This window comes from Punica granatum, chromosome 3 (assembly GCF_007655135.1).
Source record: "Punica granatum isolate Tunisia-2019 chromosome 3, ASM765513v2, whole genome shotgun sequence".
In the NCBI taxonomy this organism is placed as follows: Eukaryota; Viridiplantae; Streptophyta; class Magnoliopsida; order Myrtales; family Lythraceae; genus Punica; species Punica granatum.
In genome coordinates, this window is record NC_045129.1 from 9282973 (window position 1) to 9306146 (window position 23174).

At 39.5% G+C, this 23174-nt stretch overlaps 5 protein-coding genes across 19 annotated transcripts; 4 read left to right on the forward strand and 1 right to left on the reverse strand.

Annotated features, from left to right (window-relative positions):
- The first annotated feature begins 2565 nt into the window (after window positions 1-2565).
- On the forward strand, window positions 2566-3932 carry LOC116201254. Of its 3 annotated transcripts, none has more exons than XM_031532407.1 (4): window positions 2566-2674; window positions 2808-3082; window positions 3185-3360; window positions 3433-3932. In XM_031532407.1, the coding sequence occupies exons 2-4, from the start codon at window positions 2818-2820 to the stop codon at window positions 3592-3594; spliced, it is 603 nt and encodes a 200-aa protein (XP_031388267.1). In that variant the 5' UTR covers window positions 2566-2674; window positions 2808-2817; the 3' UTR covers window positions 3595-3932. The 3 variants fall into 3 exon arrangements, with proteins under 3 accessions (XP_031388267.1, XP_031388268.1, XP_031388269.1); XM_031532408.1 differs by having other exon boundaries at window positions 2581-2693; XM_031532409.1 differs by lacking the exon at window positions 2566-2674 and having other exon boundaries at window positions 2693-3082; window positions 3461-3932.
- A 423-nt stretch (window positions 3933-4355) lies between these two features.
- On the forward strand, window positions 4356-8972 carry LOC116201252. 2 transcript variants are annotated; one of them, XM_031532405.1, is made up of 11 exons: window positions 4356-4593; window positions 5112-5328; window positions 5633-5799; window positions 5911-6056; window positions 6431-6493; window positions 6582-6674; window positions 7203-7364; window positions 7488-7594; window positions 7968-8098; window positions 8174-8233; window positions 8309-8972. In XM_031532405.1, exons 1-11 carry the CDS (start codon window positions 4482-4484, stop codon window positions 8578-8580), a joined length of 1530 nt encoding a protein of 509 aa, XP_031388265.1. In that variant the 5' UTR covers window positions 4356-4481; the 3' UTR covers window positions 8581-8972. The 2 variants fall into 2 exon arrangements, with proteins under 2 accessions (XP_031388265.1, XP_031388266.1); XM_031532406.1 differs by having other exon boundaries at window positions 4454-4593; window positions 5092-5328.
- Window positions 8973-9815: 843 nt separating this feature from the next.
- Window positions 9816-14281, forward strand: LOC116199608 (probable amino-acid acetyltransferase NAGS2, chloroplastic). 5 transcript variants are annotated; one of them, XM_031530034.1, is made up of 10 exons: window positions 9817-10335; window positions 10713-10800; window positions 11019-11227; window positions 11359-11510; window positions 11708-12131; window positions 12232-12329; window positions 12634-12778; window positions 12878-13037; window positions 13215-13287; window positions 13655-14265. In XM_031530034.1, exons 1-10 carry the CDS (start codon window positions 9967-9969, stop codon window positions 13812-13814), a joined length of 1878 nt encoding a protein of 625 aa, XP_031385894.1. In that variant the 5' UTR covers window positions 9817-9966; the 3' UTR covers window positions 13815-14265. The 5 variants fall into 5 exon arrangements, with proteins under 5 accessions (XP_031385896.1, XP_031385898.1, XP_031385894.1 ...); XM_031530035.1 differs by having other exon boundaries at window positions 9818-10335; window positions 12634-12745; XM_031530036.1 differs by lacking the exon at window positions 13215-13287 and having other exon boundaries at window positions 9816-10335; window positions 13655-14281.
- Window positions 14282-14528: 247 nt separating this feature from the next.
- Window positions 14529-17794, reverse strand: LOC116199609 (NADH dehydrogenase [ubiquinone] iron-sulfur protein 4, mitochondrial). Its single transcript, XM_031530040.1, has 5 exons — window positions 17565-17794; window positions 16516-16604; window positions 15991-16120; window positions 15156-15185; window positions 14529-14920 (listed from the first exon to the last, which is right to left on the reverse strand). The coding sequence occupies exons 1-5, from the start codon at window positions 17715-17717 to the stop codon at window positions 14864-14866; spliced, it is 459 nt and encodes a 152-aa protein (XP_031385900.1). The 5' UTR covers window positions 17718-17794; the 3' UTR covers window positions 14529-14863.
- Window positions 17795-18391: 597 nt separating this feature from the next.
- Window positions 18392-23106, forward strand: LOC116201496 (telomere repeat-binding factor 1). 8 transcript variants are annotated; one of them, XM_031532755.1, is made up of 8 exons: window positions 18417-18529; window positions 19188-19279; window positions 19491-19672; window positions 19817-20034; window positions 21021-21105; window positions 21596-21679; window positions 21961-22310; window positions 22695-23106. In XM_031532755.1, coding segments are annotated over exons 3-8 (888 nt in total). In that variant the 5' UTR covers window positions 18417-18529; window positions 19188-19279; window positions 19491-19522; the 3' UTR covers window positions 22696-23106. The 8 variants fall into 8 exon arrangements, with proteins under 8 accessions (XP_031388612.1, XP_031388614.1, XP_031388615.1 ...); XM_031532751.1 differs by having other exon boundaries at window positions 18418-18529; window positions 19506-19672; XM_031532753.1 differs by lacking the exon at window positions 18417-18529 and adding an exon at window positions 18543-19104.
- The last annotated feature ends 68 nt before the right edge of the window (window positions 23107-23174 follow it).

Genomic DNA, 23174 nt, shown 5'->3' on the forward strand with positions numbered 1-23174 from the left:
GGATTTGAGAGATCGCGAACAATTGCGTCTCTCTTGTTCCTCAGGCGACGTGTAGGATCTTGGAATGGGTAACTAGATATGTGATCGAAACTCTGGAGCCATCGTCCTTTCTAGTTCGACCACAGGAGTTTATTATGGTGCATCAATGTCCGCGGTAGAGATCGAAACGAGTTCCTTTCTAGTAGTTGAAGTGCGTTGTGCATCCTTGCAAACGTTCATTTTAAGTTTTTATTATTGCACGTTAGCTAAGGAGTTCATTATTGGGAAAAGTACATGAACCAATTACAAGATACATATTTGGGGAGAAGACCAAAACTGTCAGGGCAATCATTGAATATTGCTTAACAATGTCTGTTAGCTATCATGGTTTCAAGTGAAGATCGACCGGTGAAAAGATTGTAAAACAAGGAACAAGTTTGGTAGGGATCGATGTGGTGGGGCTTGTCCGATATCTTTATCGATTTCCTGCGACCGTCATCGAAGAAAGGCTATAGCTCGCTGCCTACTAAGGAGTACGAGCCACTACACTACCACTAACAACCATCGACGATGCTAGAGGAAATCCGGATATTGGATGTAATATAGTCGCTGGAGATAAGATAAGATCATATCTTCACAAGGCGACTTCGTGGAGATGGTAACATCGTAGCTCAGCTATGAAAATCAAGTCACATCACCAATTAACGGAGTAATTATATATAATTCTTTTCTGAGATTAATTTTCGCTTCACGTTAATTTGTTTTTGATCTTAAAGTGCTCTTTTACTGAACTTTCATGGTGCGATTAGTTTCAGAATTAAAATAATTTTGATTTTGATTGTGGAAAAAGGCAAATGATTGTGTAGTGTGTTGAGTTAAAGTTAAAATTAAAATTTTTGATTTGTAAAATATGTATTTTATTATGTAGTGTATTAAATTAAAATTAAAATTAAAGTTTTTATGATTTTAGTTACGAAATTAATGGAACAATACTGCTGCAATGCAAATAAAATTCAACCACGTGAAGCTCGGTTTTCTAACTGAACCACTGTTCATGGTTGGAGCTATTATTATCTAAAATCTTTTTACTGTGCAAAAAGCTTAAAGAAAATCATTAAATTTTGTTTCCATCTGAAAGAGGGACCCATCTCCACTCGAGAGCTCCTGGATTTGGGGTTTCATTTTACGTGTAATGAACAACTGCGAGTACTACTAACTAGTATCAGATTCCTTTTTGGTCCGATAATGATTAATGACGATCGGATTATTATTATTTAAGTGAATCGTGTAGATTTTGAGAAAGGAGGTTCGACGATGCAATGAGATAACTCACAGTTTGGGATCAAAAAGTTTTAAATTCAATTATTACCGATGTAAATTTTCGTATATTTTTCAAAATTTATTTTCTGTAAATCTCGTTTTGTAATTTATGAGAACTTTCTTGCATGAGATTCTCAGAAAGACCAACAAGAACGTGAGATTTCAACATGAAGTCCATCAAGGATATGTGCAAGTTGAATGAGCTCTACTTAGAAGTCTATAGTCGGTTTTCTCGAAGATCCCATCCGCGCGAGGTACCTCTCAAGGCCCCCTTCGTTTCCTCCCTAGCTCGGTGTTTCGACTGCTACGACGACTGAGATTGCATGGAATTTTTTGGGTTTCACTGGGATCTTTATGGACAGTAGAAAGCTGAGATTGAGACATCAGTGGCCAACTAACTAACTACTCCCTTTGCTTATTGTCTAGATATTTTTCACTCGTTTTTCCAGATGCAAATTGCCTTAAGGAATTCCCTCAATTTACTCATCCAGTTGGGTATCAAATATTACGGTTGTCAAAGAGGCATGGGTAGTAAGTAACACTGAGTATCTAACATGAAATCTCTTGATTATCGAGTGAATATCTATCATGAAATTTCTTAATTATCGAACGAGAGTGTACGTCACTGTGTTACACCCCTTCCGATACTTATCTTTTTATTTAGCTTTCTAATTCTCTATACTATGACATTGGCCCTCTGTGATATACATATATATATATATATATATATATGTTCATGAGGACGTGTTCAGAGCTTGCTGAGGGTTTTGGTGCCCCAGTAATGAGCTCTTCCAAACGACCTATTATGGTAGAGTGTTGTTATTGCTCAAACTTGAGACAAACAATTTCACTCCTGAGATTATCGATTATCTACCACACCTGAAGAGTTATATAGCATTTTCCTCTTCTTTTATATATATATATATATATATATATATAAGTACGAGATCCGTGTTCACCGGGTAATATCACAAAGGATGAGTGCTCGTTCTGCATCCGACCTATCAAAGGTTAAAAGAAAAATATATGTCATGAAAACAAATAATAGGACTTGTTATGATTTTTTCAGTATCTGTAAGTTCAATTGGACCGCGACTAATCTAGTCGTCGAGACTAGTTAGCCTCTAAAGGGTTTTCCAATATCGATTTTCTGTATTCACTTGTTACGATTTTATCATTACCGAAACCCGACCCTACCGGACTGGTGAGCACCTCGTCCGGTTGATTAGATTCTCTCACGAGGCGGAAGAAGGGAAATCCCAAAGTTAAAAGGTACCATTTTGCATCTCTCTACCGAAAAAAGAAAAAAGGGTACCATTTCGTTTTGCAGATCCAGCAAGTCTTCCCCCTTCCCAACAAAGATACGAGTAAACAGGTCGAGAGACAGCAACAGAGTACTCTGTTTTACGCTTCCTCTGCTCTGCGAGGCCAACTTTAACCACCTCTCCCTCCCTCTCCTCTCATAGATCACCACTTCGTACCATAACCCTTCTCCTTCTTCTCCGCAGGTTGGTGCTAATGGGGAACTGTCAGGCGGTGGAAGTAGCGGCAGCATTGGTTGAGCACCCGGGCGGGGGCAAGGTAGAGAGATTCTACTCTCCCGTCAGTGCTCATGAGGTCATGACCTCGAATCCCGGCCACTATGTGGCCCTTGTCGCGGTGGCGTCACCCTCTCCGGGCAGTGACAGTGGGGGGACGGTGGCAGTGAGGCAGCAGCTCAAGCTCCTACGCCCCGATGACTCTCTGGTACTCGGGCACGTCTACTGCCTCATCAGCTTCGAAGGTACGTGATGTTGCTAATCGAGTTATCGCGAGTGAATGTTCGGGCTTGCGTTTGGATCGTGTTGTTAGGCCACGAAAGTGATGTGATGCTCCTAGATGGCAGATGTTCTGAAGGAGTTTGTGGCAAAGAATCGTGCAAAGCTGGGGAAAATGGTGAAGCAGAGTGGAGGTCTTGGAGGGGGATATGATCACACGAAGAAGAACAAGAAGAACAAAGACTCAGGTTGTTCAGACCCCAACTCTCCAAATGCGAAAGCTCTTAACTTCAGCCCCGTTCAGGTAATCAAATTAATTTGTTTGTTAATGGATCATTCCATGAGTTTGTGAGGACTGATTCTTCCTTTCGTAAAGCTGGCGGAACCGGCTGTGGTGCGAGCAGGAGATAGCAGCAGCAGAACCAGCATGAGAGGACGTGGCGGCAGCCTCCGTAGCGAATGGAGGCAGTACGGAGGGACATTGGGCGTAAGTCAGTGGAGGCCAGTCTTGCAGAGCATTTCGGAGATTGGGACTTGAATTCTGCTGCCTCTTCCTTGCTTAACGCCATATTAAATGTTAGAAGATCTGCAGTCGATCGCAGCGGCATAATGTCGCGACGACCAAGCAACTGGTGTGATCAATTGATTGTACAAGAAGAAACTCTTGTCTAGGTCGAAATCTACCTTTAGTAGATATCTCGATTTTTAATAACACTATCTTGATTTGAGTTGCTCAGGTATGATGATTGTGGTTGCATGAGCCATCCCCGGAGGATGAATTAGGGTGACAATGTGTGAGATTTATCGAAACGAAGAGCGTACGTGAAAATCTCTTTAGAAATTCAAATATCAGAGCAAGGCGACCGATCACTCCCACATCCCCTATCCTCTACTACATAGGTCCTCCCTGACAAGTGACCAGACCATAGCAAGCTGTTCTAATACATCATATGACCTTGTCGATGCATCTGCAGTTTCCTTATTGTATCTAGATTTCGCCTATGAATGGACATGTTGGCTCAATCCCGACCGTGGAGCATGTCTGAATCTAATCCGTTCCCATTCTCACGCCAGTCGCAACCTACCTGTACGAACATCATCTCATTCTCTAATCATGTCTACTAAAACTTCAGGAGCACAAAACGGACTAAACCGGTAATTTGACACGGCAATTGCTTCTACACAAAGTTTTTGGTATTAATGTCAGAGGTGCCTAAACTTCCAATCTTTTCAATTTAAGCCCAAAAGATTCGCACTCATAGTAATTCAGTCCAAATGGTTCTCTCCCTCGCTAGGGCCCAAGCTCGACTCCCTTCGGTTTTTGGTGAAATAGCGATATTGCCCTCAGCGGGCACCTCAATTTCCGAATCGAGCCCTTCTGCACTGCACCGGCTCTCGTAACCCCCTGGGGCCTGAACTGAGAGTATGGGGACTGGGAAACGGGTTCGGATCTTCACCGGCTCCCTCCGGGTCGTTCTCCTCCTTTCATCCTCGGTTCTCTTCTTCGCGGTCTACTCTGCTGCTGGGAGCACTCTTGGTAAGACCTCATTTTCTTCGACACTCTCTTTGTCGCGGCAATCAAAGGTTTCATTTTTAGGTTCCACCGTTTCAGTTCGAGTTTACATCTTTGGCACATTTATGCAAAAGAAGAGAAGCTAAGCGAACAGTTAATGAACCATTGGACCAAAACTAAGGTGCCCAGTTAGGGATTTCATCCACTCATTTGGTCACTGGTCGGGCTCCGGCTTGTTTTGCTTATATGTTTGTCAATCCCATAAGAAGTACCAATGTTTTTGTAAAGTAGTTGGTGAAGGAAACGCTTTTTTTTTTTTTTTGAATTTTGTTGTGGCAGTTGTTTGTAACATTAAAAGCAAGAGAATTGCTAATTCCCCTTGTTTTGTCCATGCATGATCAATGTTGATCTTTTTCTATTATATTGTACATGAGGACATAAAAAAATAAATTTTTAGGTAGATTCAGCTTGTGGGAAATGTTTGTATAATCATGTTCATGTGAGGATCAAATTTGTGATCAGCTGTAGAATTGAACGTGCAGAGATTGCAAAGCCTACTTCATTGCAGCTGTCCCCTAGCATACTGGTGGATAAGTCACCTGGGTCAAGGCCTGGTGTTTCCGTGCTTTGTGAGAGAGTTCATATTCATGGTTTGTCAAGGATCAAACATCTGCGCAAAATGGCTTATTCTGTAAAAGTTAAAGTTTTTTCTCAAAGTGGCAGTCATCAGCCCACCAAATTTGAGGTTTGCTTCCACAGGTGAGGGATTGCGTCTCTTGGAATGTTTCACTCTGACGATCTCGGATATGTATTATAGTGTTTTAGGCAGGTAGTTTTACTATACATTCACAGTATGGAGAGCAACCCATTGCATATTGATGCAATGAGTAATAGTTGATTAGTCAAATGCATATCTCCTAAGGCATGTCTAGAACAACTTTTTCTGGTTGTGGACTGTGTCATTTATCCCAACTTTAAGTTGGAGAGGCAAAATTTTTGTGTAGTTTTAGAAGAGTGTTTTCTGAGACTCCTTGAATTATGCAAATGGAGGTTTGTTTTACAGGAATTCATCTTTAGGTGTTTGCAAGTGTCCTCAAAGCCAATGGGAGAAAGTTGGAAAGGGTTCCTGGTCTCGGCCCATGTCACCCTTTGACGGAAAAATTTTAGATATACGAGTGGGACGCTTATCTTCAGATGTTCTCAACACATTTGAGGTGTCAGTTGAAGAAGGTCACCTTTCTTATATCAACTCTCCAAGTGTTGCAATTTTGGATTTGCTATCCTACTTATTTTCCAGTTTAGAGCTTGCAGACTGAAATTTTTAATTTGATTCTTGCACAGAATTTTTCTTATACCGGGTGGTACTGCTGTTACTGGGCTTGGTTCTAATGACATCGGCATCATCGTTGAGCCAGTCATTGATCTTCTTCTACAGTAGTGCAATGGCAGTTGGCATCATCCTCGTAATATTAGTGGTTCTATTTCAGGTTTTCCACACTTGCACTCTTTGTTCTTCCTATATTTTTCATGTCTTCTACAGGTATTGTTTGAAAGTATGCAAGAAAGTACTAGTATTTTTTCAAGGACCCAAACTATGATGGCCCGCTATATTGACTTGCTCAGCCTGAACAAGTCTTATCCTTGAATTCTTATTTAGCTTCATTGCTGTTTGATTTCAGTTCAAGCTAGATCCCTTACCTGGCAAGTGAAATTGGGTTATGATACTTTTAGGCTCGAAGATTTATTATTATTATTATCATTATTTGATTATCTAGTAATATATGAAGCAGCAAAAAGGTCTTCTTTGTTTCTTTTCTTTTTCTCCAGGTCTGCTGTTTATTGATTTTGGTTGTTTTTCCAGGGAATGAGACTTCTACCGACTGGCCGAAAGAATTCCCTAGCTATATTTATATACTCATCTCTGGTGAGTATCAAGTTGGTGAAAGAATTTGTAACATTTTAGCCTTTCATTAGGAGGAAAACTTAATAAAGGGTGGCATCACTTTCTTCAGATTGGCTTGGGGTCTTTCCTTCTCCACTACTTACCTGGACTTCTTCGTACGATCCTCGTGGAGATGGGAATCAGTGAAGACATGTACAATCCTGTATGTAAGTTATTCATTGGAATATAGATATGTTTCTTCTCTGACATATGGTTGGATCTCTGAGGTGTATCATTTTTCACTCTGTTGATTTCCAGTGGGAAAGTATGTAAACAATTTTTGTGGAGTTACTCTTGCCATTCAGTCGTCATTTATATGTATCAAAGTTGAAAACTCATATGATTTCGCCATGAAGTGTACTTTTTGACTTTTTTTTGTTATGGTAAACTCTTTTAAATTTCCCTGGTTTTCTTTCTTCTCTTGCTGTTCCTTGGTGAAGATAATACAGAGAAAACATCTCATGGCACTTCTTATGATGTTTAGGATTACAGAGAAACCTGTTAAGGACAACGTAGCACATCTTTTCTTTATTCTTCTCATTAACTTGACGAGGGAAACAAAAAGAAAAACCAGGAGCAGTTTTTCAAGATCCGACAGACTCGCTCCCTCATATCATTGCTTGATTGCATGAGATGTGATGTTTTTACCCCCTTCATATATTCACATGCTCATCATTTCATTTATGGGCAGTTGGCTATGTTCTTGCTGGCTTTTCTCGTTCTTACTGGAGCTTGGCTGGGCTTCTGGGTTGTCCGCAAACTCATTCTTACAGAAGATGGCTCTATTGACATCGGCACATCTAATTTTGTTGCGTGGTCCATACGAATTATCTCTTCTCTCATGATTCTTCAGGTTCATCTCCTCTACCCCAAGAATCATATCGTCCATTAAAGCATCAAATTCTTGACTAGATGATCCGTACAAAATATTATTTAGCCTTATCTTTGATGTATCTGATGAGAGTATAATTTTCAGTGTTCTCTTGACCCCATACTCGCTGCAGAAGCGCTAATATTGGGAATCACTATCTCATCACTTCTGGGAAGAGTTGCTCGATTGAGATTCTTACGTCGTCTATACAGGTCTTCCTCTCATTGATGAGCAGAATATAGTACTCAGAATGTTCTTAGTATTATATGTTTCTGTTCTTTTTCTGTTTTCATAGCATGAAAATCATAGTATATTTAGTAATGTAAAACTGTCCCAGCTTTCTGTTTCTGGGAATATCGCAACTTAATCGAAGATGATTGTCTGTCGAAGCATGGAAAGTTGTCTTTGTTTTGCGGAAAAGAATTTGAAGAAGGATTTTTTTTTTTCCTTTTTAGCCCATTGAAGTAGGAATTTAGAGGTGTTGTTCTTGATTGTAAGGCATTTCCAGGCTCCCAGCTGTTAGGTGTTGACCTTTTGATTGAAGGTTGAATTCTATGATTCTGTTTGATGTGCTTTTTCTTGCAGGAAGTTGTTATCTTCCCCGAAAGGTGGCGACAAAAGATCTAAGAAGGAATCTCCTAGCTTCCAAGATCCTTATGAAGAGAGTGCCCCATCCATAAAGTTCTCTCCTATCTCGAGCAATTCCTTATACCGAGGTTTGTTTGATCTTCATGAATTTTCCTTATAGTAGAAGTCAATTGGTTCATCTATAATGCTGTTCCTATTCTCAGGGTATGAGCAATCTCCTTCTCAACGGCCCTCAACTCCTGAGCCACTATTCAGAAGACAAGGTCTGTTTGATCTCTGTGAACTTTTTAGATATTAGAAGCCAGTTGGTTCATCTATGACGACGTTTGTTTTTCCAGGCCTCGGGCAATCTCCTTCTCAACAGCCCTCAACTCCTGAGACCTTCTACTCGACTTTCCACACCACACCTGAAAGGAGACACTATTCAGAAGACGAGTGGAAAATGATCACCCGAGACTGCACCAAGAAATCCCTGGAAGAGCTCGTGTCTTCTCCCGAGTTCAGCAAGTGGGCGGTCGCTAATGCGGAAAGAATCACTTTAGCTCCAAGAAATGATAACACAAGAACCAGCTTCTATGACAGACTCCGCAAATGGCTGCCATGGCACTGACTAACATCTTGACATTCGCTCTTCGTAAGGCATGTAAGATTCCTGAACACGGGCGAGATTTCAAGTGCCAGATCTCCAAAGCAGGTTTCGAGAATACATGTTGTAGGAAAATATCTCGAGCTGTTGTTCTGCGGGATCGATGTTTATAGCTCCCGTGTCTTCATTTTCTGTGCAGGACAATGCTCAATTTAGTGTTAGTTCTTGACCCAGGTGTCTCATGTTGTACTTTATTTTAATTTTGGGTTTTTTTGGGGGTTGGGGGTTTTGTTCTTTATGTTGTACGGACTAATGAGCAGGAAAATCTTTGTCCAGATTTTTTCTTTTCATATATGACAGTATTGACCATTGAGAGGTCCAAAGGTCAGAAAGAGACTGATAGATTTCTACACTGCCATGAATTGTTACGTTGTGTTTGATTTTAGAATTGAATATAGTTGAGTTTTGATTTTAATTGATTTATAATAATTGTGTTATTGAATTATGAAAAAAAAGTGTGAAAAAGTAATGAATAGTTGAGGAAAAATAATGATTGTGTTATTGAATTATAAAAAAAAAGTAATGGGTAGTTAGAGGAATTTAATATTAAATATTGAATTGAATGGTTAAATTTTTTTTAAAAAAAATAATAATTGTATTGTTAAATTAAAAATAAATAAAATAAAGTTAAAAAAAATTTTAAATCCAAAAAAAGAATTAGCTATTGGCAACTTCATAAATTGAAGTTCTGCTCTGTATTCCCAATAGTATTTCGACTTCCCATATAATGACAAAATTAGTGAACCATTAACTAAACAAACAATCGAGAGAAAACTGCAACATTACCAAATATCTTTTTGCTAAAAGAATAGTCTGAACAGAAGTGGGAAATTGCATGCAAGAAGCCCCATTGCCCGGATAGTTTTTTGTTAAGTACCTGGTTCGACTTATCCTAAAGTTATAATATCTATCGAGCTACCTACCTACGATCGATTAGAAAATCTTAAATGGATATTTAATACCGTGAAAAAAAATCAATAAAATTATTAAGAAAAATATGATAATTATTCTAATGATTAGCATTTATGTTTGATGTAATTTAATTGAATTTTCTTTCGTCACCTATGAAATGGGATGATTGAAAATGAGGAGGTGATTGAATTAAAAAAAAAAAAAAAGAAGGAAAAGACCTGACAAGACATACAATGGCCCACATGTGGGACCCACCGTCGGAAAGAATCTCGGCTCCATGCAATGGTCGGGAAAAGAAAATCGGCGGGGCCGACCAACTCCGCCTCCTCCCTCTTTGGGCGCAGCTTTGAGAGAGAGGAGAGGTGGCGGCTCGTCTCACCTCTCTCTTCCTAATATAACTGCAATTCAACCTCTATTCAGACGCTCACCAGACCGCCTATGGCCGCGGCGGCTCCGAGCGGCTGCCGCTACTCGTCCTCCCCGAGCCGCCATCACCACCGCATCCGCAGTGTTCTCCCATCCCGCCTCCGCCATTTCCGGACACCAACACTCTGCCCTGGACCCCGCCCGAGGCCCTCGGCTCTGGTGGCGGGCAGAAATGAGAGGACCGAAGTGAAGCGGCGGGCGTTCGCGGGACCGGAAGAGATCGTCGGAGCAGAGGAGGGCGACGGCAGTGTGAAGGACGAGCAGTTCGTGCGGTGGTTCCGGGAGGCGTGGCCATACTTCCGGGCTCACAGGGGCGGCACCTTCGTGGTGGTCGTCTCGGGTGAAATCGTCGCCAGTCCTCACTTGGATCCTATACTCAAGGCACGCATTTGACAACTTCCTCTGTTGTTCCTTAGCTTGTTTACTTACAACATCACGCTGTTGCATGTGACAGATACTAGGAATACGAATTATTATTACTTTTATTAAAAAGTATATCAATTTAGCTGTAATTGATTTACTTCCTAATATAATATAGTGTCTCAATTGTGAAACTTCTATTGTTGGAACATGCTTTAGTATTTAGCGATTGATCCAACTTTCTTGTCGTGTACTTCCTTAAATAATTGTAGCAAATTTGCTGCTGAGGAGATGCGTGCTGTTGAGGTCTTATGATTTGCTGTACGTTTATGTTGGTCTGCTGGCTCTCTTGTCCTGTGGGTTTGGATTTTCAATCCGGGGTTATTTCGTGTGTACAGGATATTGCACTTCTTCATGGTCTGGGAATCAGGTTCGTTCTGGTTCCGGGGACCCATGTGCTGATTGATAAGCTTTTGGCTGAGAAAGGTCAGTGAAGTTCGTTAGCTTTGTGCTGAGTGTAGTCAGTTTCTGGTGCTTGCGGAAATGCAATTGTTCAAGAGCTGCTGTTTCCATGTTATGTCTCTTCAATATTGCTTCTTTGCATGCACGAGCTCTTTTGTGATGACAATCTTTGTGCCGATGGTATTTTGCATTTTCTATGTCCTGAATATTGTGAATTGAAATGCAAAACTGTTTCTTGACAGGGTCCAATCCGAAGTATGTTGGTCAATACAGGATAACCGACTCGAACTCACTTGCAGCAGCAATGGAAGCGGCTGGAGGAACTAGACTGATGATAGAAGCTAAACTCTCACCAGGACCCCCTATTTGCAATATCCGACGGCATGGAGATAGTAGCCGTTGGCATGAAGTAGGTGTTAGTGTTGCAAGCGGAAACTTCCTTGCAGCCAAGGTAAGGACATCCTCAAAGATGCTGCTTAGCTTTTGTAGCCAATTATGCCAACTTGAAACACATTTCACAGGCTTTTGTCTTTCTGCAAATGCAGCTATGGAAACTCAGTTTATTCTAACTTTATTTGACAGAGAAGAGGGGTTGTTGAAGGGGTTGATTTCGGAGCAACAGGTGAAGTCAAGAGAGTTGATGTTTCTCGCATATGTGAGAGGCTTGATGGAGGATGTATAGTACTATTAAGTAACATCGGCTATTCCAGCTCTGGAGAAGTTTTAAATTGCAAGTAATGTCAATACATTCTGATAACTGGTTGATCTCTCACAGTTAACAAAATGCTTTTTTTTTAACTAGTCAGTGATTATGATAAAAAAGACGGTGTCATAAATTTCACTCCTGTGGAGCCCCGGATGTAATAGTTGAATCTTATTCTAGATCAGCAAATACAGTGAACTGATGGAACTTTGTTCTTATATATTGCAGCACATACGAAGTAGCTACAGCTTGTGCATTAGCAATTGGAGCAGAGAAACTTATTTGCATCATAGATGGCCCAATCCTGGATAAAAATGGACGCCTCATTCAGTTTATGACTCTTCAAGAAGCAGATATGCTGATTAGGGAGCGAGCTAAGGAAAGTGAGACAGCTGCTAACTATGTGAAAGCAGTAGGCAGAGAAGACATCGCAGGCCTTTCACTCGACGATTCAAGTGATAAAATGGCTTCTTCACACAATGGAAACTCTCTTATGAGGAAGGGAAACACGACCTTTCATAACGGGATAGGTTTTGCCAATGGTAATGGACTTTGGATCAGTGAACAAGGCTTTCCCATTGGTGGTATAGAACGTCAGCAGCGAATAAATGGTTATCTTTCAGAACTGGCTGCTGCAGCCTTTGTTTGCCGGGTACGTATAATTTTGCATATTGGCTTAAAATTGGAAACACCAATGTCCAGCTACAACTCCTTTTAGCCGGCAGCTGATTGGATTCTCTGTTCTCTTTTAGGGAGGTGTCCAAAGAGTTCACTTGCTGGATGGCACAGCGGGTGGTGCCTTATTATTGGAGTTGTTTCAAAGAGATGGAATGGGGACGATGGTAGCTAGGTATGTAAAAGATTATCCACAACTACCATTTATGGTTCTAAGTTGTCCTCCACAGATTTTTTTTTTTTTTGTACATGGAACCTTAATTAGTGAGACAGGGTGGATAAACATACTTATGGAGTTAAAAACTGAATGGAGGACATCACATTATTATGTGAAATAGCACATATTCTTGGACGTGGTTATGTATTTGAATCTATGCTTTTTTTACATTCACATCAGAATCCTTTTCAGCCCTGTACAAAGGATAAGAAACTTGACAATGCTCGGTGATCAACTAATTACTGTTTTTACCTTTCCATAGTGATCTGTATGAAGGCACCAGAGTGGCCACGGCTACAGATCTTTCTGGAATAAGGCAAATAATAAAACCCTTGGAAGAATCCGGCACTTTGGTCCGAAGGACAGATGAGGAGGTTCCCCTCTACTCTTTTTTGTTTCATTCACAAGTTGAGAACTCTCAATTTTACAGAGTTTTATCGCAGTCTCCATCGTCTTTAAGCTGGATCCATTAATTATTTCTTTTTTCCTTTTGTCCCTATATACAGCTACTGGACGCATTGAACTCCTTTGTAGTTGTGGAGAGAGAAGGTCAAATCATTGCTTGCGCCGCTCTTTTTCCATATTTTGAGGAAAAGTGCGGAGAAGTTGCTGCTATTGCGGTTTCTCCTGAATGTCGTGGACAAGGACAGGGAGACAAACTACTTGGTATACGATTGCTCTTATCTGTCTGAATGCTTGTGCAAGAGAAACCCTCTTTAGCTCAATCGATAAACTGAACTATGGTCTCTATTACTTGGTTATAGTCGTGGACAGTTCTACTTCGTATTGCTGTGGCACTTTTTAGCTTGAAGTAGCTCAAGCATCAATGCATCTCTGTTTCAGATTATATCGAGAAGAAAGCTTCCTCTCTTAGACTGCAAAAGCTTTTCCTGCTCACAACGCGTACAGCTGATTGGTTCGTCCTTATGTCCATGTCACTCTTTACTAGAATTAGCATAAATCAGTGGGTGATCAGTAAGATAGCGGTTACCATCAGAAAGCAGGTTATAGAACTTTGTTGCTTTATTGGGTAATGATAGATGTTCCCTTGGATGAGGATGATTTCTTTTCTCCATGCAAATCATGTGGATATCAAAGAAAAATAGCCATATAGTGACATAATTTTGATCTATGACCTTTTCACCTGAGGAAAGCATCTTCTTTAAAAGCAGTTCTTTCCAAAAAAAAAATATATATTTTACAGGTTTGATTTCAATATTTTGTGTTCTGTAATGGGAGCAAGCTAGAAATTCCCATAATGAGATGTGCTTTGCATTTGACAGGTTTGTTAGGCGAGGTTTCTCAGAATGTTCCATCGATTTGATACCTGAGAAAAGAAGGAAAAAGATCAACCTATCCCGCAGATCGAAGTTCTTCATGAAGCTGCTTTCTCCTGATATGAGTGGATTTACTGTTGATAGGGGCCACAGGGCTCTCGGGTGACTCAAAGGTCTTCAGACGCTGCTTCTACGGGGTCTTCACCTCTTCCACATTGCGATAAAGCATTCAAGCTAAGTACTCAGATTCATTATGTACCCCCAGCTTTAGGTCGTATCCCACTTCTTGATTTCGGCAAATACTATTATATGGGATATATGGCAAGGGTAACATGTGATGGCTATGTTTGGCCTGATCATGGGGTAGATCAGGTTACCAGATGCTTCATATTTATAGGATAGAAACTGTACGTCTTCGATCAAAAGACAAAAAATGCAGTTCGAGTTTTCTAGTTTGGCTTAGTTGCCACTTCTTACATCCATGCATCAACAGAATTGTCCTGAGACACGATCACTTTCATCAGCTGTGTACTCATCCATGGAACATATGCAATTTGTCAGTCACCATCTGTAATGTCTGTTCATCTATGGAAATATATGAGAATAATTTGATTCCAGTTTTTGTTGTTTTTACAACTCTGCCTTGATCTTCCAAGTGAACTGTAACACCATAAAATAGATCTGTACATAAATTATTAAAACTGAAAATTGCGTTCTTGAAAACAAAGAACAATCATATCGCTGTTCTTTCTGCAGCTATGGCAGTAAATCTCTTCCTGCGACAATAATCAATCATCGAACAGTGTTGAAAAGGGATTGTTCCAATGACTTCCTAAATTAGACAGAACCTGACGTATAGAAAGTCACGAGATGTTCTGTGTGCACTCACAGAATTCCACTTCATTGAAGAGATACACATCGCAGGGCTCAGCTCAACCCACATTTTCATATCCAAAGAAAATGCACAGAGTTTATTCATCGGAATTTATGGCACATCGGGCAAATTATCCTATTCGAGGTTGAAGATAGTGAGAGTCGCTTGGATCCACAATTTTGGTCCTAAGCTTTAGATCCAAACACATTTAACACATCCTTCCCTTTTATTGTCAGCGTAAGAGTTTCCTAGGACAAGTGATATCTCCAAACAAAAAAGAACATCAACTCGGCACGGAAAATCTCCATTTAAGATGGAAAACCCAATGGTGAAGAACATATTTAGTTTCCAGACTGCACTGGGCCCTTCCACTTGAAGTTGTCAGCATATGCCTTCGGCTGTAACAACCATAAAATGTAAATGAGTCAGAAAGTTAACATGAGGATAGCAATTAGTCAAGGCAATGATTTACAATCTGGTATATTCGTTTGTAAGGATATGGATGGCTGATTAATAGGAACTGCAGAAAATGTAGTACGAAGAGCAAGCCATGCTTGCATGGCCCAACAAAAAAAAAAAATTCATAACGAGATACAACGTATGGAAGATAAATTATGAAGAAGAACCTCAGACCTTAAGGAGCGGCGTGTGCCGTTTCTTAACCTGCAGATTAGGTAAAATAAAGTGGTCTCAGTGATATGTATTATTGTACAAACAAATATAAATTGTAAGACGAGAACATGATACAATTTTCTGGAAGATGCCTACAATACATAATTGTAATCGGCAATGAAGTGCAAAACTTTTATTGAAATAACTAAAATCATTATAATCTCTAAGATCTTCTAAGCATTATGGCACTTCCATAATATGGGACTTGAAGCAGCAGCAGTATCCCATCAACTACATATCTACCTGCTACCATGATAACTGTGATGTAACCATTACGATATCATAGTCATGCATTGAGAAACCAACCTCTCTAAACTTTCTGAATAAGCGCATCCCGATTCCAACAAGAAAAATAACTCAAAAAAATAAATCAGCAACTCTCTGGTAATGAGGTCACCTATTTCTTAGCATAGATCCCATACCTAACAGAGTCTAAAATGTACGTCATCCCAACCACTAACTTTCCATACCTGCAAGCCACAGCATGGCTCTTACTCTTCATAACGACTCTGCAAGCCAGAAGAAAACAAAGAAATCCCTTCTTTTACCTCCTCTCTAGCTTTTTGTGCACCAGAAATATGGGCAAAAGCAAGTCCAACCTCAGAAAATACTAAGCTTATCAGCCATATGACATTTATTCATTATGTCCCCAACGTACAGGCTTAACCTAGGCACTAGAGACGCACATTTATAATGGAAAAACCTGGAAATTATTCAACTTAGAACTAGAAATGATAAACAACTGCAGAGCATGACGCATGTGAGAGATTCTAGAAGATTGAACTAGTACACATACCACATATTCCCAACCATGTCTCTCAGCAAAATCTTTAGCAGCGGCTTCACTATCAAAACAAAGCGCAGCATCACCAACATTTGCATATGGATCTCCTGTAGATGTCCAACCCATCAAAGGATTCTCCCACCTACAAACAAGTTCTTCAGAAATGCTACCATGCACCTAGAAAGGCCCTATCTGGCATTCAATATCCCTGAACTAAGGATTACTCACATGAATTTCAATTTTTTGGCATTATATATATATATATAAGTTAAGAGCTGTTGATAAGGGATCTGGAAGCCAAACAAAAATTTTTTTAAAAAAGGTCAATGATTGTGGAGAGACCAAGCAGATTTACAATGACTTGCCACAACAGCTAGTGCAGAGGATTATATTGACCAGTGGCAATGTTGGAAAGGTCTATGTGATTTAAAAGCTCAAATCTGGAAGAACAGGTTATCTTCAAGTCCATTCCACAACCTGAATAATATCACAAATCCCTAAAAGAGTACGAATAATGACAGATAGAAAAGAACATACTTCTGTGTCGACAAGAAATTGATTTTCCACTTTCCAACTTTTCCAGATCCTTGTTGGGAAGCAGTTCTAGCAGGTGAGTATATCATAACCTGTCATGCCCCATATAAGTTTCTTTATAATTTGAGAATAAACCATTTCAAACACAAAAATGCACCAAGAAAACAATACAGAAGTATGTCCACTCCTTCCCATAAATGTGTCCAATCCAGCATGGCCACATTGGGTACCCAGATTGCCAAATCCATATTACCATTCAAAAACCACCCTAATGATATATATCATCCAACAAAACCATAGCGTAACAATATGTGGCATTGATAATATGGACGCTGCTCCATTTTCATTCATCTTTTCTAGACTCCTTCATGGCTGGTAAAGTCATTCTCAGGCACATGCAGGGAGGAGCTACTTGCATTACTTATTTACAGCAGAGTAAATGGCCAGAGGCTAACTGACAGAGAACGTAAAAATACACATCATTCCTAAGTTGCAGACGGTATTACAACACCCCAAAGTTCCTTCTTTTAACCAGACACATTGAAAGATATCAGAAAGATAGAAGATTTTTAAGCATTCGCTAATATATTTGAGTAATAAAAAATCATTATCCGTAAATGCTGCTCAGTCTTTATCTTTACCAGAGAGAAAATGGAAAGGAAAATGGATGTTGCCCAGTTAAGCAACTGTAAGAATCGACAACCTCAACGCAGGAAAACAGACCATAGTCCTATAGTTACAAATTTATCAATTCGTCAAATCGCAACCCCCGTTTAATTGACTTAATCTGCAACAAGGGAATCCTTAATCCTATAATGAGCCAAAAATGCCAATTCTTTTTCAATCCAAAGAGCAGCATTTCTCAGAACATTCGGCTGTCCCATCAAAATCAGGCCAGCAATGATAATGGAAAACCTAAAAATTATAGAAAGAAAGCTAAGCTGCAAAGAAAATCCAATGACAAGCAGAGACAAAGCAGTATTGAGCTGATCGCGCATATAAAAATACAATATTAGTTGGTCGATTTTTATCCAAGAAATGGAAGCTCGCACCCTTCTTTTAAGATGTTCGTCGGGGATTCCGGAGACCATGCCGATCTCACCGGGCTTGATCTCCACCAGCGCGTCGGCGGAGAAAGGCCTCGACAGGGCGGAGCGCAGCGCATAGGCGCCCCTCGACAGTCGCTGAACTGGGCTTGTCGCCATCTCCGATCTCTCGCAGTCGCGGCAGCTTCGGCTTATCAACGATTTCCAGAGAGGATTCAGCTGAAATGGAGAAGCAGGGAAACGAAGAAGGGAAGATAAAAAAAAAAAAAAAGAAAAACTCTAATTTGCTATTGAGGTCTCGATTTTCCTATTTCATGATGTCACCCCCAGTTCTTTCAGACTGTTAGAAATCTGCCCCCTCCTTCTCTTTTGGCTCCTCCACAGGCTACCGAAATGGCAAAATGATACTCTTTTGTTGTCCAAACGAATCGACGAATCGATTAGTAAAGAAAGAGTCATGCCTCATTTCCCGTTTTAAAATGTCACATTGCAATTCGTAAGGAACTTTGATTGACATATACGATTACAGCTATATCACGGATCATTTAGTAAGTTATTTTGTACATATAAGTGAAAAATAACATCATAATAATTAAATCATCAATTATCTCAAAAGAAAATTAGGAAGTTTGACAGAATGCAGAATATGACCAAGATGTAGATAATCAGTCCGAATGCTTGAAATCAAATCCGAAACCGTACATAAGGGTGAAATAGCATTAGAAACAAATAAATAAGAACGTATCGTAATTTCATAAGTTATAGGGGGCATTGTTCCAATTTCACGAACTTCAGGGCTTTCCTCTCACCCTCTTTGCTATTGCTTCACTCTATTTTTCTTTTTTTTAATTTTCGCACCAGAAATTTGTCCAACATATAAATTTGCAACGCTTTTCTTTTTTTAATTTTTAATTTCGAATTTTCTCTGTAAATATTCATCGGAGCCATTCCTAGCGAAGCTCTTTGATCAGGTACTTCTGCTCTCTTCCTCTGTCTGTGCTTCTTCCTCCTTCTTCCTCGGCATCGGCGTTTTCGTCTTCAATGGAAGTGGAATCGAAGCATTAAAGTGCATTCTGTTGTAGCCGCACGGGCAACATCGGACCATGTCGCTTTGATTGCTCAATTTCCATGTTTCATCTCTGAATCAGGGTTTAGTTCCGTTACATATGCTTAGTTATGGTGATTGCGAAGCATTTCCGATTTTACCTGAAATAACTGCGCCCGGTGAATCTGTTAATTTGATTACGAGCTCACTTTAGCTGGAGATCGGACGATGTACTGTTGGATTATCGGAGATCATTGTTAGCTCCGACGTACACTCTTTTTCTGCTTTATATGATTTGTTCAGTGCTGGCAGACATGTATGATAACTTTGAATTTAAGGCGAAGTATATTCAGAAACATGAAATGTTCTGTGGGAACCATTGATCCTCTGGTTCTTGTTGTTCTGCCGTGAATGTATGTGTTTGGTGATTGTGTAATAGTATTGTGGACTGGGAAGACTAATGTCCATCAAAATTTGGCTGATTGCCATTAACCCAATAAGGTGGCAATGACCTTTCATCTTCCAAATTTTGAATTTTAGCAGTTTTTCTCTATACGTTTTAATAGATCGGTTTGTTATAGCAGAATTTGAGTTTTACAATTTTAATGGGGAGGTACACACATTGGTCCTGAGGTCCAAATTCTGGAATTGGATGATAAGTTCTCAGAGGATCAATGTGAGTTTATCTAAGTTGTTGCATTATGTCTTGTTTTCTTCCCTCTTTTTTGCCAAATATCAAATATAGCTTAATCGATGTGATTTTGGAAGAAAATACTTCTTGAACTTTAGATAAGTTGATTATTTTCCTAATGTGGATAATGCTTTCAGTATGTTCATTGCATAATGACTACCTGATCTGTGCTGTTAAGTAAGCTAATTTTTGTTAGGCTTTATTGGATCAGCTCCAAAAAGCCTATAAATGGGTGCTCCTAAACAGAAGTGGACAGCAGAAGAAGAGGCAGCTCTGAAAGCTGGGGTTCTTAAACACGGAGCTGGCAAATGGCGGACAATACTTACAGACCCTGAGTTTAGTGATGTCTTGCACATGCGATCAAATGTGGATCTCAAGGTTTATGGTTAAAACTGTAGCTTCTTCATACTCACTCTACAAATGCTTGAGTTAGAAAATAAGAAGGGATTTTTCCCAGTCTAGCCCCGTAGCAAAATATTACGTGTCATTTTATTCACAATGGGCATTCTGGCTAATGGACAGGATAAATGGAGAAATATTAATGTAACTGCTATCTGGGGTTCAAGGCAGAAGGCCAGACTTGCTGCTCTAAAAAGGAATCAACTGACACCTAAGCATGATGCAAACCCTTTGGCTATCAGCACAGTGGTTAAGAGTGATGAAGAAATTGTAGATGCTAAGCCTCTTGCAGTATCTGGTGGAGCGTTGGAGTCTGTGGGCTCAAAAGAACGTGTAAAAAGGTAAGTCTATCCTTACCGTTTGATATCGCAGAAAAATTTTGAAACTGGATGAATTGGCATGCAGCTATGTTATATTTCTTAAATTGTCAAGAATGACCGTAAATTTCAGGATTAGCAATTCTTCCTTATAAAAGGTGAACCCCTTTTGACACGCTAAACAGCTGGTTCTTCAAAGATTATTCCTTCTCTACGTTAGTATTTCAATATATACTTTATTTGAGAAGAATAAAGTATATACTTTACTCCTTCTCTACGTTAGGATTTGATATTGCAGAAAAATTTTGAAACTGGATGAATTGGCATGCAGTTATATTATATTTCTTAAGTTGTCAAGAAAGACCGTAAATTTCAGGATTAGCAATTCTTACTTATAAAAGGTGAACCCCTTTTGACACGCTAAACAGCTGGTATCTTCAAAGATTATTCCTTCTCTACGTTAGTATTTCAATATATACTTTATTTGACAAGAATAAAGTATATACTTTACTCCTTCTCTACATTAGGATTTGATATTGCAGAAAAATTTTGAAACTAGATGAATTGGCATGCGGTTATATTATATTTCTTAAGTTGTCAAGAGTGACCGTAAATTTCAGGATTAGCAATTCTTACTTATCAAAGGCGAACCCCTTTTGACAGACTAAACAGCTGGTATCTTCAGAGATTATTCCTTCTCTGCGTTAGTATTTCAATATATACTTTGTTTGACAAGAAGGTGGATTAGTATTTTAAAAGATGTTCTTTGCGGAAAATGTTGCTTGGTATTTTTCTTTTTCAAAATATGCTTAGATTTGAAGCACCACTGGAGAAGATGAGTTCTAGGAGTTTGTAGAATGGAACTGTTTGTTTCCACAATAGATAATATAGCAATCCTCAATAAGCCAGACAGGCTCCTCTTTCAAAAGATAGCCTGGGAAAGCTTGCATTTAATCATCTTATCTTCATAAAACTTTTGTGGTATCTTTTGAACCTCTACATTTACGCAGGCTGGATATTCTTATTCTAGAGGCCATTTCCAACTTGAAGGAGCCAGCTGGTTCTGACCGTGCTGCAATTGCTGCATACATAGAGGTATGGATGATCTTCAACCTACTTTGGGAAGGTAGCTTATCTACATCTTTCTCTTTCCTAGTATTTTCTTCCTTTGTGGGCGAATTTGTGAAAGACAAGCGAATGGAGTTGTGGGCAGGGAGAGAGAAGTTGCAACTTAATTGTTGCTTCCTTTCTCTTATTTTTTCTGTCGTCTCTCAGCTGACTTTGTGTCAGGAATTCCTTTATTTCGCCAACAATTCCAACTTCAAATTATCTGGATCTTGGCCCTCCCAAAATTTATAATAGTAAGTTTAGGCTGCCACTTAACAAATCTTTCACATTTTCAGGCCCTCTATAAATTTTATTCAGTGTTATAATGGCCTTACCATAATCTGCAACCACATAATAGGCTAATTGGCAAGGTCAACATGTTGTGAATTGAGAAGTATGTGCGGAAAGTCTTACACCTTTGCCTACATTTATGTACCTTTTGGCATCAAATAATATTTAATCTTCCTTTTGTTCGCAGGATCAGTATTGGGCACCACCTAACCTCAAAAAGCTCTTGTCTGCAAAACTGAAACATCTGATAGCAAATGGAAAACTGATCAAGGTTACGCTCTTTGTTTAATAGTAATAGTAACTTAAGAAAATGTGTTTTATGGTGCATGAAAAAGGAGGATGTAAGACTAATCACTAGTAACATAAGAAAATGCTTCCTACATATATATGTTCTTTGTTTGTGGACTTCGTTATTTATCTATTCATTCATTTTTATAGTTTTACCTAAATTTACCTTTGTAGTTTGTGACTCCCCTAGTGAAATTAATCCACAATTACTTTCATTTGAAATGAAATGCTAACAATAATTGGAGTTGATCTTTTTATTCACAGGTAAAGCACCGATACAGGATTCCACCAAATTCAAAGTACTCAGAAGGAAGAAAAGGCGCTTCAAGGCCACTCTTGGAAGGAAGCAAGAGGTCTTCTCCAAGAGCAGAAAGGAGAGAGGTCAAAATCTTTACGAAATCACAGATCGATGAAGAGCTATCAAGGATGAGGACCATGACAGCTCAAGAGGCAGCTGCAGCTGCTGCAAAAGCAGTTGCTGAGGCAGAAGCTGCAATTGCAGAGGCTGAAGAAGCGGCCAGAGAGGCAGAGGCTGCAGAAGCCGAAGCAGAAGCAGCACAAGTTTTCGCCCAAGCAGCAATGAGTGCGCTGAAATGTAGAACACTTGATCAATGGTAAGATCTCTTTTCCTCCATTTCATCCCTTATTGCAGCTGCATGCATGGATGCTGATCCTAAATCCGATTGTTATACCTGAGAAAGTACAAAGCAAATGTTTCCTGCATGTTATCTTCTTTCTTGAAGCGCCAGTCTCTTATTTCTGCCTCTGTATGGGAACGCTCACATGATCCTGTTTTCATTGTCTGCTCTTAATGAAGAACGTGATCGACAATTCTGGTTTTATATAAGAAGTTTGTTGCTAAATCTATCTTATGCCTGTCTCTTATTTTCTGATTTATCAAATTGTTTGTCTTCTACATTTCTTGTATTGGATGTTGCCACCTTTTGTGTTTCTTCCAAATGGTAAAACATTCGTGTTAAACTGATGCCCGTTTGCAGAATCACCTGTACAGCGCTGGCATCAGAATGACCGGTCATCAAATCATGGACGAGACTCGAAATCAAGAGTAAAGTAAGCTCTTCAGCGACTCTGCTGTAGTGTAAATATGTTTGGACTTGTAAATCTGGAAAAAAGAAGTGAGAGATGATCAATGCAATTTTTGCACTCAATGGGGAAACAGTCTATAGTTTCTACGATATCTGATGTGAAAAGAATAGACCGACAAAGCAGTAGCGAATAGTGAAATTGAGATGCCGAACTGTGAGAGACATTCTAGTTCGGGTTTTATCGGCCTCGTGTCCTTGGAAACATAGAAACTGAATTGGCAAATTTGTTTTATATGTGTGGAATGTGGATATCAAGATGTAATCTTTTCCTGCACATTTTTGTCAGTAAGCTTTGGTTCGCATATTATTAGATTACATGGAAAATGAAGATTACATGAAAAATTTTACTATGAAATTATCTATATAAATATT

Excerpts from the sequence above, each read along its gene's own strand:
- LOC116201496 (XM_031532752.1), top strand. The coding sequence starts at position 19,523 with ATGGGTGCTCCTAAACAGAAGTGGACAGCAGAAGAAGAGGCAGCTCTG. Across the intron at positions 19,673-19,816 it reads GATCAAATGTGGATCTCAAG|GATAAATGGAGAAATATTAA; the intron begins GTTTATGGTTAA and ends GCTAATGGACAG. Across the intron at positions 21,106-21,595 it reads CAATTGCTGCATACATAGAG|GATCAGTATTGGGCACCACC; the intron begins GTATGGATGATC and ends TTTTGTTCGCAG.
- LOC116201254 (XM_031532407.1), top strand. The coding sequence starts at position 2,818 with ATGGGGAACTGTCAGGCGGTGGAAGTAGCGGCAGCATTGGTTGAGCAC. Across the intron at positions 3,083-3,184 it reads CTGCCTCATCAGCTTCGAAG|ATGTTCTGAAGGAGTTTGTG; the intron begins GTACGTGATGTT and ends CCTAGATGGCAG. Across the intron at positions 3,361-3,432 it reads TTAACTTCAGCCCCGTTCAG|CTGGCGGAACCGGCTGTGGT; the intron begins GTAATCAAATTA and ends CCTTTCGTAAAG.
- LOC116199608 (XM_031530034.1), top strand. The coding sequence starts at position 9,967 with ATGGCCGCGGCGGCTCCGAGCGGCTGCCGCTACTCGTCCTCCCCGAGC. Across the intron at positions 10,336-10,712 it reads ACTTGGATCCTATACTCAAG|GATATTGCACTTCTTCATGG; the intron begins GCACGCATTTGA and ends TCGTGTGTACAG. Across the intron at positions 12,779-12,877 it reads CTTTTTTGTTTCATTCACAA|CTACTGGACGCATTGAACTC; the intron begins GTTGAGAACTCT and ends CCCTATATACAG.
- LOC116201252 (XM_031532405.1), top strand. The coding sequence starts at position 4,482 with ATGGGGACTGGGAAACGGGTTCGGATCTTCACCGGCTCCCTCCGGGTC. Across the intron at positions 6,057-6,430 it reads TATTAGTGGTTCTATTTCAG|GGAATGAGACTTCTACCGAC; the intron begins GTTTTCCACACT and ends TTGTTTTTCCAG. Across the intron at positions 7,365-7,487 it reads CTTCTCTCATGATTCTTCAG|TGTTCTCTTGACCCCATACT; the intron begins GTTCATCTCCTC and ends TATAATTTTCAG.
- LOC116199609 (XM_031530040.1), bottom strand. The coding sequence starts at position 17,717 with ATGGCGACAAGCCCAGTTCAGCGACTGTCGAGGGGCGCCTATGCGCTG. Across the intron at positions 16,121-16,515 it reads AATTTCTTGTCGACACAGAA|GTGGGAGAATCCTTTGATGG; the intron begins GTATGTTCTTTT and ends ACTTGTTTGTAG. Across the intron at positions 15,186-15,990 it reads GACATGGTTGGGAATATGTG|GTTAAGAAACGGCACACGCC; the intron begins GTATGTGTACTA and ends CCTAATCTGCAG.